We start from the raw sequence: 20,803 nt of genomic DNA, 5'->3' as shown, positions 1-20,803 counted from the left end.
TCCCAACTTTTAAAATGCCACTCAAAGAAGTTAACTTCTAATAGTAGATGTCATGAGATGTTATGCATCCAGCCTCACTATTACTGTAATCTACCTACAACCACAGGCCCTTGTGTCTTTGCGAGGATTAATGATTAAAAAAGTAATTTTTTTTAGATGACCCCCGACTCGAAATGCTTCACAGTACAATTCATTATTACAAGGCCGGAGACTTCGGTGCACCCTACCCGACTGCTTTGCCGATCGCTACACTACCATCGCATACAATCGATTAAAACTTAATGTAAACATAATCATGGATGATTGGCCTATCGAGCACCACTTGTGACACCTACCAATTCTTTATTGTTATTTCTGCAAGTGGATTGAAACCCGATTTTGACTCTCAACTAAACGATCTTGACACAAATGGCTGACGATATATCCGCACAAAACGCGGGTGTGGTCGAAGCAAGCCCTCTGGTCAGAATCCTTGCAGGATATTATGTGTATCATCTTGAAAGATAAAGCATGCCCAACATGCGGTGCTATGGTATTTTCACAATAATATTGACGTATTACTCTGCCATTAACAATTTGAAGTGCAGTTCGGCAGGCATCCCACACCCCCCTCCATTAAGACCCATTATCCCCCAACACCATAATATTGTAAGGCCTTCACGAGGGGCTTGGATTTTGGATCGATGGAGACGCTGATATTTTTGTATCAGCTTCAGCTTCATCAAAGTATGATATTGAATTGTTTTATTCCTTGAAGTATAAAGACTTTGCAACATGTAGACCACATGCTTCACACATTATGTAAGTGGCTATGGGTCGCATGTTAACGACAGTACTAAAACTTTACTTTTCTTGACATGGCAAGACGGAAACTTTAGGAAATACACTTTGGCAAGTTAATCACATGCATGACGCTGGGATGACTTGTTGCAACATGGTGCTAAACATTACCACATGGTTATTATCGACTTGCAAGGAATCACCGCAAAGACCAAGGAAGAACCGTGATGACTATGTCATAATTCCTCTGGCAAAACGCAATCACATTACCAATGCCAAGAACTGTACCACCATGGGAGAGTGGTGTCCTACTCTCACATCAGAGGTACCGTCATCTGATGGGCGGTTCCTTCCTTAAAGGTGGGCACAAGCAGGTACGTCTGGGCGGTACAGGCTTTCAGAAAACACCCACTTGAGGACATGGTGTAGGGTTCATTGATCGTCTACACCTGGTGGCCTTTGTGCCTATGGAGACATGCTGCTGGATCCTTTGGTGGTGCTCAGTGAAGGTGTAGGGTCGGGGTTCGTATGACTGGAAGATGGAGCCCATTACACTATCTGGTACATTCAATGGTCAACGTTATCCACAGGAAGTAATGTTACCGCCGTCCTCGTCGTGACACTTTTTGATAACCACCCCTTTGCCAGCGAAGTAATTATTTTTGGTATAATCTAACTGTTTCAGAGGTAAATTGGGAGGAAATCAATGCACAACTGATTGCTATTTCCTGCTTAGTGTACAAATATATACACCCAGTAATCTTAAGCTGTGTATATAGATCAATATCATTCCAATGGTAAATCAATATGTCTTGCAATGTTTTATCTCCAGTTTTATTGACCAAGTTTGTTAATACTGGATCATTCACACTGGAGTTCGCCGGAGGGATATGATGATCTTTTTAAAGTGTATTTTCCAAAATAATGACTCCTCTAGATGGGTGCACATTTTACTAAGCGCACTAAATATGGTAAGTAACAAAAGTATGTACATACATGTTTTATTTCTGAGATGGAAACAACAATCTGATGACAAAGAAACTCACCATCAACAGGATATAACCAGGTAGCCAGCAGAATCAAGCCTAAGGTTGGATGTTACATGAAACGATGTCAATGAACATGACTGACTGACTACCTGACACCCATACTACACATGGTATTTTGTTTAAATAAGCAATGCTTGGAAACAACCATTCTCAAATTTGTTTTCCAGCATGAAACATTCCAGTCTCTTCACTATGTAGAGAATTACTTCCACTGTTTCTTGATTGAAATGTTCTTCTCTGCATCCTTCAACATGATCTGCAATAAAGAAATAAAGTATAAGGCTCTAACATCAACTACATTAGATCCAGCCACATGCACATCATAATATTGTGAGTAACTCTGGACAGGACTGGCTAAAAATATCGATACTTGGAATTGTTGTCACTGGTAACATATTCAATGATTATTAATATGAAACTTGTGTCATAAATAAGTGAGTTTAAAGTTATGCCACACAGCAGCTTTATGGCGGCAGTATCTAATTTCTAATTAATCAAGTCTGGACCAGACAATCCAGTGATCAACATCATAAGCATCGATCTAAGCAATTAAGATACGATGACATGTGTTAACCAAGTCAGCGAGCCTGGTGTCATAAATGATATACCGGCAGTACACAATCTTTTGTTGTGAAATTTTCATTTGTTTCCAATACGCAAAGTTAGATCTCTATTCAAGGGTTGCTTCTAAAATATGTTCAGGATACTGTTTTGTTAATAACCCATGCATAATTACGCCACCAGTGATGTGAAATATGTGAATTTCTTATTTGGCATTTTTGCTAAAAGTTACTTTCCCATATTTATCAATAATTGAATGAAATTTAGTCAATGATTATCAATCTCTATGATATATATCAGCCATTCCAAACTTCCGACAATGAAACATATGTCTTCCTGTTCTTTCTTTACATGATTAAGTATATGACATGCATGATCAGAGGTACAGACAAGCTGCGTATCTGTGTAAATTACACAAATATTTATGTGAAATTCAATTCCTATTAAGTCTATTGCATACAAGTATGCTTGAATTTTTGTAAATACTCAATAAATGTGATCTTACATGCGTACACATAAACATGTCAAATCTTAGCTTGCGTATCGATGGATAGATAAAATAACTGAAGAGGTTCTATTTCAGGACATGAACTTGACAACTTGCAGACTTTCTTATTGTTTCTCATATTACAGATCAAATATGAATAACAAACAGTAACATTTAAACTTTATTATATTTTTACAATTAATGGAAAATGGCAAATATCCAATTGAGTTTGAGTGAGGTGAGGACAATTTATTTGGTTACTCAAGAGAAAATGAGGATACCCAATTGAGATGAACACAAGCGAGTACATAAGTCAATGGCCCAAAAAGTTATCTGTAGCTCTGCATGATCAAACCAATGCTTTAACTGACCCACATTCGGTGACACTTCACCTACACAGATGCCTTTTAACATGTTAAACAGTTTCTAAAATAACTTATATATCAGAGTGTCCTGGATCAAACAGTCAGTCGTTGAAAGCAATCAGTCAGGTGTAGCGTGGCAAATAGTGGCAAAATTTTGCCAGCCAGTCGGGCTAGCTATGCCTGAAAGTTACTAGCCCACAAAATAATTCACAACCCGACATTTGTATGCAGAAACTAAACTTAACGAGTTGGAGAAAGTGATATATTTACAAAATGACCCCATGAAAATTCACTTGCCAGTCGGGCCAGTGACTGTGGAGATTTACTGGCCCGACTAGATTTTTATTAGCCACGGGCTAGCAGGCCAATGGCTATTTTGCACACTTGTCAGATGTCATATTTTGACACTCGAATTCTATTCTGGTATAGTAATAATGGACCAGAATAGATGTACCCGTGAGGACACAGTGCATCATTCTTTAAGGGGTGTATTGTTGAAAGAATTACTGGATACATACAATTCTACACCCTCGACAAACAAAAGTATGTACAACTTATGAAAAACTTACCTTTGCTACAGCCAGTTCAAAATCTTCCTGTGTGACGTGCACTCTCCTCTCTCTCAGAGCATACATTCCTGCCTCTGTACACACACCCTGCACAGAAACACATATATTATTACGTATACAGAATTCAGCCAGGCATAACTTGTTCCCTGTCTTCATTAAGGGAGTTGGGTTTTATGCTTTACAGTCAAACACTGTTTAGTCGAAGTTGATGGATGAGTGTAAATACTGCAAGTACTGTTTTGACAATATACTCTTTGACCACAAAATACTCATTATAAAGAAATGCGGATGGACATAGATTCTACTTTGACACAACCATAAGTTTGACATGTCAAGTGGAGTGGAGGGAGGAGAGGTGCCGAGGGTTGGGGCGGGCCGCAATGAGGTGAGGTGAAATGGAAAATAATGCCGCATTTAAGATAATTGTGACCTGCCACCCATTATGAAAATTGGGAATCAGACGAATATTTCTAACAATGTTATTATTTGTTAATTTGTATCGGAGACATGAATAGTTTTCATAAATCTATGCAACAGAGATACAGATACTTTTGGCGATTGAAGCTTAATACCAAATCAGTAATACTGAGGCTATGTTATATCTGTAGATAAAAGAGAATAAGGCCAGGAAAACCAGTGACTGATATCATGGGCAACCATCTACCTCAGGAATACAGTGATTTGCTATCACAGCCTAGTCTACTCTGGCCTGAAACCCTAGTATCAGGATATCAGGATGCTGATTAATTCCTGAATAATCCTTTGTGAATTTGATACATGGATTATGAAAGTAAAAGGGCACATTATAAGTTCCTGGAAAGAAAGCTTTAACCACTGGGCTACCCTACTACCGCTGGAGTCAGCTGAGGAAGTTGTTTTGCTGTATCAAGTCAGTAAAATAATCTGTTGCCCATGGAAAACGGATAAACGTGAGTAACGTGCATTGAGCAAAGGGACTATGCTATCCAGCCACATTAAAAGTCTTTCGGTCAAGTCAGAGTATAGCCATCACTCATAACTATTGTGACAAGCTTGGGTTGGCGTGGATGCAAGTAAATCCCACTCCCAATCCAATATCCAGACATTTGCAGTCCCATATTTACCTTAACTTCTGCTCCTGATGCACCTGGCATCATTTCGGCAATTTTGCGTAAATTGATGCCACGGGTCAGGTTCATTTTTCTTGAGTGGATTTTCAGGATGTCTAGTCGAGCCTATGAAGAGAGTTTAAACATGTTTAAACAAGCTACATAAAAAACACAGTGCATCTTATTGATATGATCAGGATTAGAAGAAAGTGTCCCACACACAAAGGCACAAGTCTTAATGAGAGAAAACCAGGTTTGAATCATAGATTTGTAAAGAACTCACAATGCCTTCTTGAAATAAAACATGTTACATTTGACCTCTTTCTAAAAGGTATTGGTGTTACTAGCATTACGTCATGGCAATTTACACTTGTCAGAAAGGGGACACAAAGTATATGATCTGAAAAGCCAACTTTTATTTTTCATCGAAGCTACAGGGGCTGAGTGGGTAAGGTCACTGACTTTGTGTGCTGGGCTCTTATTTATTCTCGAAACGTTCGTAACCCTAAGAATTCTTAACTTTGATCGTAGCCAATTAGTTAAAGAATAGGCTTAAGAAGTCTGTAGGGCTACGAACATTTTGAGAATAGCTAGCCTGGTGATTAGGTGCCTCACTCTGACAGTTTCTTTTTCAATCCTGGACCAGACTTAACCCCAAAAAGTACGAGAGTCTGAATATTACTGGGAAAATGTAATCCAAAATATACCTTGGGACTTGTAATCCATACATTAACAAAACTGATTTTCCTAAGTGCCACAACATCAGTGATAATATAAGAATGTCCAAACAAAATACAATCACATACACCCTAGATATCAACTCAACAGCATATTTAATGCTGCGTTCATTCTAAGTGACCAGGACTTGAACCTTCATTGTCAACTGAACATTGCAAGAAGTGCACAGGAAGTATACACGTTATAAAGTCTCCAAGTAAATTTCCAGGTGAGCTAGATCTGAGCTTTGCTCCTCTTTCTTATTGCAGTGGAGTGAAGTAAAGACAGCAGCCTGTACCCACCTCCTCATTGGGTGGGGAAATTCTATCTTTCTGTCTATACGGCCTGGACGTAGTAAAGCTGAGTCAAGGATGTCGATTCTGTTGGTGGCCATAATAACCTGTAATTAGAGATGAATGACTTAAAAGAAGAGCTGGAGGCATCTGAAACTGAATTACTTAATATGACAACCCAAGTCTTCAAATCAACCTGAGGTGAGGTGAGGTGAAATTGGGTTTTTACGTCGTGCTTGAGAATATTTCGCCCATATGACGACGTGCATGCGTGTGTATGTGTATGTGTATGTGCAGCTGCTTGTACTAGCCCACTCTTAAGCTGGTTTCATAGTGCTAGCCCACTGAGATACCATGCCGCAGTGAAGCATGAATACCCCATTCAGACACATTATACTGACTTCGAGCCGACCAGTCCTTGTTGTACCGATTAATGCCGAGCGCCAGGCAGGGACCAACAAGTACCATATTTTAACGTCTTTTGGTATGACTTGGTTTGGGATAGAACCTGCGACCTTCCGCTCTCCGGGCGGATGCTCTAACCATTACACCATGGAGGCGGTGCAAATCAACCTGACAAACTGACAAAGATCTGACATAGTGAACATAATTTAGAGTGAGTGAGTGAGTATGTTTTACGCCGTTAGTAGCAATGTCCCAGCAATATCATGGCAGGAGGACACCAGAAATGGGCTTCACACATTGTACCCATGGAGGAATCGAAACCTGGTCTTCAGTGTGTTGAGAGAACGCTTTAACCACTAGGCTACAAAACCGCCCCACTAAAATTAGAAGGGAAGGGATAGTAATAGTAGTAATAGTAATAGTCCGCTTATATGGCGCTCATATCCAGGCACATTGCCTGATCACGGCGCTACATACATTACTATCCCCGGTCATAAGACACTATCGTACTTTTCGATACTTCCTTCCCTGGGGAGTATACAGCCATGCTGCCTGTTTGGTGCAACAAACTAAACACTCACATTGCCAGCACATCCTCACGGGTACCCATTTTACAGCTGGGTGAACTAAGACAATGTGGATCTAAGAATCTTGTCCAAGGATACTATGCAAATGTGCCTACCTCGGGACCCAAACCTAGGTGCCTCCACCGGGGATCGAACCCCGGCCTTCAGTGTGATAGGCAGACGCCTTACCACTGCACTACTGCGCTCCACTGACCTGGGATACTGACCATGTTGAGTAGATCTAAGATCACAATCATCACACCTACTTTTTATGTTGTCAGCTGTCATTATTAAACATGCTGAGAAGGATCTTATTCTTCCTAAACACATTAGAACAGTTTGGCCAGATAAACTTGATGAAGGTTATGTGCTTACAATATTGCTCCAAAAGTGGCTATCTTGAAAACAAAAAAGTATGATAAAGGTCCCTTCTGGCTTAGATACCTGCATGATTTAAGTACATGAAATGAAACATGACATATTATGAAACAAATATTGCTCCAAGGGAGACAACTAGTGTTTCGGCTCCTTACTTTGATATTCTGTTTCGGTTCGAAACCATCCAACTGATTAAGTAGCTCCAGCATAGTCCTCTGTACCTCACTATCACCTGAAAAAGGATTAGGTAATGATGACAATATCAATGATAAATACTTTTAGATGGTTCCTACCCATCTCACACTGCCTGCTAAGGTTCATCAGCTCCTGTGAGTCAACTGGGTGCTGATTTTTGCAACTGAGTGTCAGGAGGGACTAGGTTACCCCATGGGACAATGGAAATAAATTCTGAAGCAATGACCGTTTCTTAATAAATACAAGGAACCCTAGAAGATGCAGGTTAGAATTGGTCATAAGTGGCGACTAACAGGATCAGGTGGTCAGGGCCCCGTTTCAGAAAGCTATCGTAGCGCTACGACTGTCGGAAGTCTGTTACGGTACATGAGGTACGACAGTTGTAGCGCTACGATAGCTTTGTGAAAGATGGCACTGGCTTGCTGACTTGGGTGACACATGTCAGCGTATCCCAATTGCATAGATTGATGGTCATGCTGCTGATCACCTGATTATCTGGTCCACACTAGATTAGTTACAGACCGCTGTCATATATTGGAATATTGCTGAGTGGCGGGGTTAAACAACCAACAAAATAATATAAGGGACATGAAGACACACGTTCATCCTCTTTCCTTCATTAACATTCCCCAAGGACTAATTCCTTGAGCATATTTGCCTCTTACTATGGGAAAACAAGAATCAACAGTATCAAGAATGTTAGAAGTCTAATCTGTGTGAGTGTCAATTAATCTGGCATAGTAATAGCCCATGGAAGCATGAGGTTCTTCTAATGGGTCAGTATGGTTGCAAGACCAACATAATCAATGTTCCTCTCAAACTGTACGGACAACCACAGCAGTCAGAATCACAGTAACAGTTCTTTGTGTTTTCACACACAGAATAAAAACAACTTTACAAAATGGTAACAGCTTGTATCTGTAAAATCATCACAAGTTTATTTGTGCCTTATTATCATGATTATTCATAGCACGTTTCTTCACTGTTGCATGAATAAATAATCTTGTCTAATGATGTTTAATTGCAAATTTGACGATTTTGTCAAAGTTGTCTTTCTTCTCTTGTTTGTTCACGCAAAGCGATACGATGCTGTTGTCTTACCCCCTGCAAAATGTTTGACGAAAGTGTAACCTGTAGATAAGCCGACCCCCTTCCACAGACTGCTTTTTCCCCGCTTAGGCTTATTGACGGTAATATATACGGTACTTAATCAATTATCTGATTTAATTATTGATACTTACCTCCTGAACCTCCTTCTAAACGTGATGATCCAATTGAATCGATCTCATCCATGAAGATAATAGAGGGTGCATGTTCTCTGCAACACATAGGACAATAGTCAATGTCTTACATTCTGGATAAAAAAATTATCAAACAACTTCCAGGGACAAAAAGAATTGATAATGATTCCCTCTTCAACAACACTGGGGTCAGAATTTGTTTGGTGCCATGACTTGCACAAAAGTCTTTTAAGTGGCAGTCCCAAATGCCAGCATGATTAGCATGCTGATCCAGTGCTTTAACATGTGTGGGGTAAGAAGCAGCTGGGTACCAAACCAATGACCTGCTCTCTCTATGCAAAGGATCCTTTGACGAGACTATGCTGTACCACATGTTACAATAAAATACAATTTCTGCAATCTTCTAGGAATCAAAGACTTCTTGAAATACCAACACTGCTTAGTTCCACTTGTCTTCAAAACAGCGCTATGCACTTAATAGCAGGTCAAGTATGATTAGCTTCAGCTATACTCAAATAAGATGGAGTTTCAAACAATACCTTGCCATGACAAAGAGCTCCCTGACCATCCTTGAGCCCTCGCCAATAAACTTCTGTACAAGTTCTGAACCAGACACTCTGATGAAAGTACACTCAGTGTGATGGGCCACAGCTCGTGCCAGAAGAGTCTTGCCAGTTCCAGGAGGTCCGTACAACAGTACTCCCTGTCAACAAGACATTCACATGCAATACACTGAGCACTGTTGAGCAAGACCAACATAATCAATGTGCGTAGTAACATGTTGAAGATTATTTCATTCATATAGTGATGTGTGTGTGTGCGTGTGTGTGCTAATACTAGGTGCAGTACAATGGTGTTCAATATTGTCTTCATGAAGTTTATTTCACTCACACACCATAATGCACTTGTCTGGACTCAAGATTGAAATGCAGTTTAACATGGATACTTCACTCAGTCTGGACTAAAGTCCATATAGTAAATATATTGCTGGCCCAGCTGGATGCAGGTCTACAATGACATCCTACTTAGACACTTTGACCGCCTCCGTGGTGTAGTGGTTAGAGCGTCCGCCCGGAGAGCGGAAGGTCGCGGGTTCGATTCCTGACCGCGTCATACCAAAAGACGTTAAAAAATGGTACCGGTAATTGTTGGTCCCTGCCTGGCGCTCGGCATTAATGGGTACAAAAGGATGGGTTGGCTCGGAGTCAGTATAATGTGTCTGAGTGGGGTATTCATGCTTCACTGCGGCATGGTATCTCAGGGGGCTAGGACTATAAAACCAGCTTAAGTCTGGGCTAGTACAAGCAGCCGCACATACACATACACATGCACATGCATGCACGTCGTCATATGAGCGAAATATTCTCAAGCACGATGTTAAACACAATTTCACCTCACCTCACTTAGACGCTTTAAACAACCTCCATACCGACCAGTGGCCGTATGCACATGTTGGGCGTAGCTAACGTCAGGCGTAACACACTACGTCGGACTTAGCAGCACTCTGCTCTTACACGTCATGCACAACGTCGGTTAAGCCTAGGCGTTACTACGCCCGACTGAACAGATTTACGTCGAGGCGTAGTGTGCTATTTTTAGATTTTCGAACATGTTTCAACCACCAAAACAAATGAACCCATAGCATTAAACCGTAAGGTTGCAAGTACCAGCATTTCCAGGGTAAGGGTGGAACTGCTGTACGAGCCATAATCATTATCACTTCTGATTGTATCCACTATCTTGAAAATGTCAATTCTCCTGAATCTAAATCTTCTGTACAGGTCGTCGTATATTTCTAAAGGGTTTGACCTTTCTCTAAATATACGGTTTCTGTAGAACTGTTGTGTGTGAAATCGGTATATTACTTCCGCCATTACAGGGCTATGCCTGGCTTACGTCTGCTTCGGTAGGTGGCGTAAATGAAGAGTGCTACGCCTGGCGTATCTTTAGCTACGTCTAAGATATGCATACTGGCTTAAGGTTACGCCCGGGCGCACATTTTACTTACTTACGCCCATGCTAGAATTTACGCCCGACATATGCATACGACCACAGTCCTTCATTTATCTCCCTTATTCTGAGTGCCAGGCTGGGTATCAACAAGTATCATCTATTGTAACATTATATGGTGCGATAGTCTGGGAATCAAACAACCAACCTTCTGCTGTCCAGGCAGATGCTCTATCCAATCAATCTTCAAGAGACTACACGTGTGGCCAATGATACCTTGTCCTTTACTGACACAATATGCACATAGTATTTGTAAAGGTGCACAAGCTGGTTTGATTGACACTGCAGACAACAGCATTTGAATTCATTCAAATCCTCACCTTGGGTTGAGCTATTCCCAGGGCTTCAAACAGTTCTGGATGTTTGACAGGGAGTTCAATAACTTCCTTGATCTCCTTTATCTGCTTGTCCAGACCTCCTACCATCTCGTACGTCGAGTCGGGGACCTTCTCCACCATCATCAGACTCACTAAGGGATCAACCTAAAACAATGGTGCATCACATTAAAACACACATAAACCTGAACATGTTAAAGACATCTGAATCAAATTTATTATTCTCAAAGGCAAATGTGATCTTCTTGTGATTACTGCATTTGTAACTACTCGTGTCTTTCCGGCAAGCCGGATGTCGTCTCGCACCCCTCTCGTGGCCATGTTAATGACTGGGTCCTGTCTAAGCGCAAACGGGCGCGTAAAAGGAAAGATAACTCCAAACATGGCTCCTTTTTCCCGTGGACAAAACAGCACTACAGTCATTCTCTTTGTAAATATATTTCAGTGTTTAAATCTGCTGATCCTTTAGCTCAAAGTTTATGTTTAAATTATGCTTTGCATAGTTTAGCAAAGTTTCAAAGTTCAACGGTGCCTCCATTGTCATGCTTCGAAATGCGTTTTACTACGAGCGATTTGATTAGTTTGCCACGATTCTTGGCAATAATGGCATACGATAGGGGTATGAGTCTTCTTGTAGGTCACGGAAAGAGGCGAGTAGTTACGAATGGTGATTACTTTTTAGAGGTAGTAATAATGAAAAGAGCACAGAGAATATGACTTTACAAGCAACTATGTTTGCAAACCATTATTTGCAGTGATGTTGGGGAACACACTGATCTAAGTGTCTTTCTGTCTTTCTCATATCGACATTGTACTTGCTAGAGCTGTGACGATATATTGTAGTATCGATAACCGTGATACTTTATCTGACGATAAATATATCGATATGTTTTTCGTATTGTGATGTGTATCGTTGACCTTAAAATGTTAATTTTCAATAGATATTGACGATTATGTCAATATTTCTTGCTTTTAAATATGATTTTTTAAAGAAAATAACAAAAGAAAGTCTATCGTGATATGCATCGAATCGAATGCAAGATATCGCGATACGTATCGTATCGTGAAATTTCTGAATCGTCACACCTGTAGTACTTGCATTGTTTTGGCATGAAACTCTCCAGATTTCATGTACCTTTGAAAGCTACATGAAATCGACATTTTGTCTAGGCTATTCTAACTGGTTTTAAGCAATCAGATGCTGCAACTAGTTTCATGACAGGAGGGGAGATATCTCTAGCCCAAGTCTCTATTTGGCAGGCCAACTGCAAAACTTCAAAATACAGCATTGTGCATGATTTTGAACCCATGATTAAACAAGTTAAAGGACATCAACTGAACAGCTTCAAACCATGTGTTCTACAAGCTTAATGGTAAAGCAAGGGGTCAGGGAGTGCAACACAAGTGAAGGGCGTCATAAAGTAAAGATGCATATTTTTGGTTCTGTGTTATGTGATCGAAGAGATGAAGGGTATTGCATAATGGTTTATCTGGATAAGAAATAATTACTGACTCCAGTTATCAGTATTGACAAACTTAATGGATGACAACTTGTTTTATTTCGTGAGTGTGATGTTTTGATATAGATTCTTGTACCGTTGTCAAGCAGGAACATTCATGAAATAAAAGAAGTTGATGTCCATCAAGTTTGTCAATATGGTACTTCCCAAGAAATGCCACTCAAAGATCAAAGAATTGTTTATATACATATAAATAAGTCACATGCCTTATCCCATCGGGTACCCATTTTCTGCTGGGTGGACGGAGGCAATTTTGAACAAACTCACTTAATGTGAGACCACATGTATCACATGTGTTTTGTTGTGGGGCAGGACTGAAGTCCTGGAAACTCTTAGGAGTCAAGCTGCCAAACACAATCACCCATCCAAGGACTCTTTCTGCCCAATGTTGCCTAACTTGAACTGATTTGTGACCCGAGCTCTATGCACAGGACCACACATCACCACAAAGAAGTTATCCAGTTATCATTATCATGATTGTTGTTATAATTACATTACTGCCAAATACTACTTCAACAATCAATACAAAACCAACAAGTGTTTGCCACTGATATGGCAATGTCCCCCGCCGCTAAAGAATGGAATATTTATATTTACTACTTTTTATTTTTGGGTCACATACAAGATGCCTGAAATGACTGGTGTCTGCATAATCACCCAATGTAGGCTGTCAACATACTTGCAAACATTGGGTGCAATGTTTTATGAGATATCGCCTTTAAAAAGTGGTCAAAGTATCGTGGTGACCTTGAAGATAAGGCCACGGTCACCCAAATAAACTGGTGTCTGTGTAATACCCCAATGTAAACTCACCAAATTTGAAGACATTGGGTACAACAGTCCATGAGATATCGCGTTAACAAGAGTTAAAAGTGTGAAAAGTGTCGTGGTGACCTTGAAGATAAGGTCAAGGTCACCCAAAATCAACCGGTGCCTGCATAATCTCCCAATGTAGGCTGTCACCAAATTTGAAGACAGTGGGTACAACAGTTCATGAGATATCACGTTAACAAGAATCGGGACGGACGCCGCTGAATACATAGTCCCCCGTTCCGAGTTGCGGCAGGGGACAACAAATGGAAGCTGGAAGGAGACAAACCGTAAGTAGCTATAGCTAACCACTAGACTACACACTGGCCTTCAAAGTGCAGCGTCATTTCAGCGTGCTTACCTTGTTTGGCAAAATCTTGTGGAGAACATAACTGTCATTTCTGAGGGCAACTCTACAGTTAGGTGTGACAGTGTTGATGTCAATGTTCTTGTCTAAATCAACAACAAATTTTCCTTCTGGATGAACCTGTAAAAGGAAAATACAGTCGATTTTGGAAAGTCTGCAAATATTTTAAATATGCAATACATAGGAGCTTTAAGGTAACTTCATGTGCAGAGAACACTGAGTTTGTATGTACTCAATTAGGCTACGTGGATAACATGAAAAGTAACAAGCAGATAACAGAATTCGAGTTTGAGGTAGGTAAGTTTAGTGTGATGCAGCTTTGAACAGAATCACGGATTTGAACCTACAATCAAAGATTCCAGGCAAGAACATGGGAGTTGGTGAGTTTAGTTTTATACAGCACTCAGCAATATTTCCAGCTATAAGAAGACAATCTATAAATAATTGAATCTGGACCAGACAATCCAGTGATCAACAACATGAGCATCGATCTACGCAATTGGGATATGATAACATGTGTCAACCAGATCAGCGAGTCTGACCACCCGATCCCGTTAGTCGTCTCTTACTACAAGTACAAGCATGGTTTACTGAAGATAAATTCTAACCCTTATCTTCACTGGTCAAGAACAAGGGAGAAAATTCTGCAAATCTGTAAAATCTGAAGAGCTAACTGTGGTGGAAAAGTAGAATATGCAACCCACATGACCAGAAGCACATAATACACACAGAAGCTTCCTAATGCACAAAAAACAAACTTCAGTGATTGAGAATAACTGTCCAGTTTATGTGACGTACCTTCACAAGCACTTTCTTCTTGTCCATTGGTTTCACTACTTCTCCAACATACGATCCCTGCTCCTGCAGCAGCTGTAACTCCTCTCTCAACATCCTCACTGACAAACAAACAACACTCATCTATATCCCACGTAACATGCTGGCAATGGCTACGCACAACATTCAAAATATCGTGAGAGATTTCAAAGGATAAAGGGACATCCCAGCGGCCTGGGAGGTTTGCTCTTAAAAGTATTTGAATACAGTGGGGCCCCCTAAATGATGGTGTTAGTAAATCTGAAAGTTGAAGTTGAAAGGCTTAGGTTATCATAAATATAATACAGACAGATCAACATGATCAAGTCCCTTTCCTTGGATGACACTATAACTACCACATTTACACTGATGTGTAACGAACGTCTGGAGAGAAATTATTGATTTAAGAGAGATAGCTATACGCTACTGAAAAAATGATATAGAACACAAGATGTTTTCATAAAACTATAGATAACCATGACAACATGATTAACCATGTTAACTGAACTGGTATGTCAAATGTTATTAACTCCTTTTGTGTTGCAAGAAATGTCACTACCAAACATGACAATGGTCCATATATGAAAGAGGTAGGTATGAGTCTGTGTGAGTGTGTGCATGTTTGTAATCAAGTCCGAACCAAACAATCCATTGATTGATAATTTGAGGCCTAAAAAAAATGTTGTGGTTCCGATTACCCGACCGACCCTTGAATTCTGGAGTCAACCCTATTTCAGATACCATTGTTTTCCCCCGGCACAAACGGAGATCTGTCAGTGTCATTCTGATAGAAAAAGTCGACATGATGGCCGCAAGCTTGATTGAATAAACAATTACACATTGATCAATGTGTTATTAGTTTGTTCTTTACTTCTAAATGAAATGACCGCCGTGATATTGCTGGAATATTGCTAAAAGCGGCGTAAAACTAAACTCAGTCAGTCAGTCTAAATAAAATGATTTTTTTTTTTTTAGAATCCTACCTACCTACCCTAAATTTTAGGGGGTAATCGTAACCACAACATTTTTTTTATTTGGCCTGATTTATCATACAATGGATAGAGTTCTCGACAGGATAAAGCCAACTGATATGTTTGGTATCTGTTAGGGTCATATGCGGATATCGATGCAAATTAGAGAGGTCATATGCAAATTTTAGGGACTACTTTCACAGTGTAAACAAACGTGTCGGCGATCGTGTCAGGACTGACGGACGTGGTACTCAGTCTGGTTATGATAGATGGAGTGGATTATGAAGCGAAGATAGAAATTCATAGGCTTACTAAGCTACCAACACCAGCTCCCCAACCGATATTCAGTGTTAGCGAGTAGTAGGCGGTTGGGTAGCCTAGTGGTTAAAGCATTAGCTCGCCACGCCGAAGACCTGGGTTCGAATCCCCATATGGGTACAATGTGTGAAGCCTATTTCTGGTGTCCCCCGCCGTGATGTTGCTTGAATATTGCTAAAAGCGGCATAAAACCAAACTCAGTCAGTGTTAGCAAGTAGACGTCACAGGAATCCAGGTGCAGAATGTCACGCAGACATTTAAGTGTATTTGCTGTTCAAAAGGTTAACTGAAGGTTTCTGAAGTTCCACACAAATTTGTTGTTATTTTTCACATGTAAGCTAAGATTTGTTGACAACAATATGTGCTTTAAAACAAAAACTTACTGAGAACTAGATGACCTAATGCATTCAATTGAGTGATCAGAAGAAACTTGTGTCACCGGCTTGTGACGTAATGTATTACTACGTGCATATTTGTGACATCATAGCTATCTAAGCACATTCCATGAAGTTTAGCTGCATGATTTGTGACCATTGAAATCGCATATTTTTAAAAATTATAAAGTAAGAATGACATTGTATGATTAATAGGTTATCACACTCGTGTGTTTTGGGATGGTTAATATCCTGCCTCTTACCTTTTGCATTCAATTCATTTCTCTGAGCTTCTAATCGTCGTAAGTTCTGGGTCTTTTCAGTCACAACAAGCTGAAAATAAACATTTTTGTTTACTTTTTAAAACAATTTTATATATACTACCCATCACAAGTTTAGACTCACTTAAACACACACTATATGTTATGTATATATGTATATATATGGTTACATCGAATATGAATTTCTCCACTACCTCTGGGGAAAACCAACTGCAAACCTTAAGCAGATGAACTGCATGAGGATCATGCATCAAATAGCTGAAAAGCATCTGCAAATATCGTGCATGTGAACAGCTGCGTTTTGTTAAGAATACTCGAATTTTCACTGAGTTTCATCATTTTTGAACTCATGACAATAATCTTTCCAACATTACGAATATGTTTTACAAGACATCAATTCATGTGTAAACAGTACCTTGAAACAGTATGGAATATTTTGCAAAATCTAGTTTGGAACAGTTGACTGAAGTAAGTGGCTACATTTACACGAGAGAGTCTAAACTTTTGATGGGCAGTATATATTGACAAACTTGAAGCATTCATAAGCTCAGACAAGATAACATTCTGCAGTTCAGCATTACCACTTTCAATGATTCATGAAGGTCATCTCACATCTTTATATTTGGGGTGAGTCGAGCAACAGTTCTACTCTAGATAAGTACAATAGAAATCCTCACCATGCATCTTGTATTTAAAATGTTGTGATAGGGATACAGAGTTCATTGATCAGAGTCAACAGCAGTGTTCAATATGGTACATATCTCCATATCTTACCTCACACATAAATGTCACTTTCTGATTGGCTGAGCGCGCTCTTCTATTATTTTCAATGTACCCCACTTACAAGCGAATAACATTTCAATGTACCCCGCTGTCAATGGCAACTCATTTGGTACTTCGTGGTAGTAATTCTTTATCTCGAATAACATTGAATCAGGTATGATGTACGGAAATTACCGATGTTTTGCGAATGCAAATCGATGGAAGGGAGATAACTCTAAATCTGTTTTTCTTGTCAGCAAAATCTAGCGATGGCTACAAAATTATTTGTACCCGCGGCTCAAATAATTCAAAATTAACATTGAGGTGTTCGGTAAGATAAATACGTTGTTCACTTGTCCCTCAGGGCCCATGGGTTGATGTAACCTCGATGTTTGTTTATGTTCGAGGGTACATCAACCCATGCCCCCCAAGAGACCCGGTGAACAACTTATAACATGTGACAAATAATCAAGTCTGAACCAGACAACACGAATGGACCAGTGGTCGATAGAAGTGATGCTAGGTCACAAATTGTGTAGTTTAGTTTTACAATCAACATAATTCCCACTACATCACTTCAGTTTGTAAAGACTATCAACAAACCAGCCTTGTGTGAGTTATTATATACTATGACTGAGAAATCTCCCACTCCACTAGGGTACAATGACATGTAATCAAACTAGTCACTGTGCCTCACCATCTGATCCAAAATAGGAACCGATATTAATTCCACATTTTCATAGTTCTATCATGATTCTGCTGGGTATAACAAACACAAACACTGTTCTGTTGTCTTCTTTTGAACTAAGAGGAACCTTTATATTTTTAATTTAGCCCTTCCAGTTCATTTTGAAAACATGTGCAAGCAGCACATTGTTTGTTTTATTGGTTTTATTAACTACTGTTGGTAAGAAAAGCAAGATTTAGGGATGTCATCTTCTTTATTGTGAATAACACAACGTTTTGGAGTATATGCTTGCTTTTTCATCAGGTGTCTTCTTTTGAACTAAGATACACTCCGGAACTTTGTGTTAATACTGTTATTCGCAATAAAGAAGTTGACATTCATAAATTTTGCTTTTCTTATGCATGCCCTTCTAAATGCATTCTATTATCCATTTACACATATTTAAGCTTGACCGACCAACAGAAGATTCCAGCTGTTATGGAAAGACTTCACGATGTTTACAACAAAATGCCACCAAGGATTTGTACCAGGCAAATTACTGCAAAAAGGTTGAATACTTACTTGCAGCTCTTCAATTTTACTGACGTAGTACTGTTTGATCCCTTCATGGTTAGTAGCTACGTCAACATCCATCCTCTGCAAAAGGCAAATAATTATAGTCATACATGTATTTTATGCCACAAGGATTATCTTCAGGGTCACTGATCAGTGGTGGTTGATAAATGATCACTAACCTGTGTTTAAATCAGTTGATATTCAGCTGGAACAAACTGATAACCTGGGTAATAACCAACCATTTGATTGATTTTAAACGACTGTCATGTCAAAATTGTAAACAATCATCAATCACAGATGTTTACAACTTTATTCAAGCTTTGGTTAGGGTTCTCACATTCCAAGAATCCTTATCATGTTAAAAACTAACAAACATCATAAGAGCAAGTCATTAGTGTCTAAGCATTTTAAAACAAAAATAAAGATAAAAAAGAATGGATATGACATTTTGCATTGTTTTATAAATTATCCTTTGGAGACTTAACCACCAAAATAAGGGAGATATAGAAACTGCGCTGTTCATGAAACTTAATAACTTATGAAATTATGTTGTTTAGGAAAATTGGTTTTTCTTATGACATGTTTAACATGTTTGTCTACTGTAGTGTCAGGATGTGTTTGAAAGTTGATTTTTTCCACTCTTACTACAAGGTGTGTTTTACAAAGGCAAACATGGTCACTTTATGTTGTGTATGATGCGAAATAAAGCGTATCTGAGAACACGACAAAGAGCGTCTCTCACGAAAACAGGTGACAAAACGTATATATGTTTGAGTAGGTGATGAGAAAACTTGGTACAACATATTTTCAAGACTAAAGAGTGTACAGCAACTATAGATTTCATAACTGCGTTCGTGGCCAGCCAAGTATCAGTGTCTTTACCTCTGAAAAGCTAAACAATATATTGTTTGATTTTCAATTCAAAGCACAGCGTTTCCCATCTCAGAAGGGTCCGAGGGTCAAGTTAGCCCATATTTCATCATTCTATTAACTAGAATTCATTCGAAAGTGAAGGTTGAATACGTATGTCCAATAAAACTGAACAAAACATCAAAACGAGCATCTGAAGTTTCAATTATGACAAAATAACATGACTAAACAAAACTACCTGCTCCGCCATGATGGGCATCTTGAACCGGAAGTAGTGCCGGGATCCCCATAAAGCTCCCGACAGTGGTGTCTTCAAACTCCGCCACAGTACGTGACAATGCGCAAATGATCATCCGTCACCTTTCAGGGAGAATCATTCAAAATAGCTTGATTTTTATATATTTTTCCAACAAATAAAAGGTCAATTGAAAGTCTACACAGCCTTGATCTGTTTCATGAAAACATACAATAATAGGCAATAATATTATGTCCATCATGATTCATTTATCATTCGGTTCGCAAATTTGAACACTTCTTTTTCAGTCTTATCAGGGAAAATCTACAGCGTCTTCTATTCTCTCTGGTTTTATGCACGTCTGGAAACCAGGCTAACACTGTTTGAAAGCATAACCCTCTTTTGAACCAGCAGCCTTGGTTTCATGTCAAGACTTTCGTCCGTCAATTTGTATTGAAAATATTCTGGACAAATGACGATAACAGGGGCATTCATTATATGCCTTGTTTATGTATTATAAGAGATTTTACACCACTTGCTTCAAAATGGTAGCGTCAACAGCTGGTATTTTATATATGGAATGTCTTTTCTGGAAGCAATGGACATTAGTGTGAATATTGTGACTGGTGTTATGTACAGCTTTAGTTTGGAAAAATAAACCCACTGCAAGGTATTTTAGGGAGGTGTGTGTGTGTGTGTGTGTGTGTGTGTGTGTGTGTGTGTGTGTGTGTGTGTGTGTGTGTGTGTGTGTGTGTGTGTGTGTGTGTGTGTGTGTGTGTGTGTGTGTGTGTGTGTGTGTGTGTGTGTGTGTGTGTGTCCCGCCAGGCAGACATTTGAACCACAGGTTCACACCCGGACTGTCGAATGTTTTATCGAATACACACCCGGACTGTCGAAAAGCAGTGGAGTGTGGCAATGCTCAACACTGCTATAATAACGGTTATGGCCCGGGAAAGCGAAATCTAGACTAAACCTCCTCAATTTAGCTTTCGCTTTCGCGGGAACAGTTAACACTGAATTTCGCGTTCCCGGGCCTCTCAATACACAAGAAAAATAAAGAAATGTGAGTCGTCGTCTGATACCGTAGTCATGGTAGAAATTTAATATATAAATAACAATTAATGTTTGAGCCACAGACTGTTCACCGATAAGTCACATGGATGGATCATGTGGAGGTGGAATTGAAAATATCGTGCATAG

General features: G+C 39.5%; 1 protein-coding gene across 1 annotated transcript; it reads right to left on the bottom strand.

Moving 5' to 3' along the window:
* Nucleotides 1-1,767: 1,767 nt before the first annotated feature.
* On the bottom strand, nt 1,768-19,736 carry LOC124281664 (26S proteasome regulatory subunit 8-like). The gene is given in 14 exon segments (XM_046717601.1): nt 1,768-2,085; nt 3,812-3,898; nt 4,915-5,025; nt 5,919-5,935; nt 5,938-6,016; nt 7,414-7,490; nt 8,695-8,771; nt 9,234-9,397; nt 11,025-11,186; nt 13,731-13,856; nt 14,535-14,632; nt 16,476-16,545; nt 18,505-18,579; nt 19,607-19,736. Coding segments are annotated over 14 exon segments (1,218 nt in total). The 5' UTR covers nt 19,628-19,736; the 3' UTR covers nt 1,768-2,031.
* Between the last annotated feature and the right edge of the window lie 1,067 nt (nt 19,737-20,803).

This window comes from Haliotis rubra, unplaced genomic scaffold (assembly GCF_003918875.1).
Source record: "Haliotis rubra isolate DU_JTF1 unplaced genomic scaffold, ASM391887v1 Scf287, whole genome shotgun sequence".
NCBI classification, from domain to species: Eukaryota; Metazoa; Mollusca; class Gastropoda; order Lepetellida; family Haliotidae; genus Haliotis; species Haliotis rubra.
Note: the sequence above shows the minus strand (reverse complement) of the source record. Positions and strands in the feature narration are given on the sequence as shown.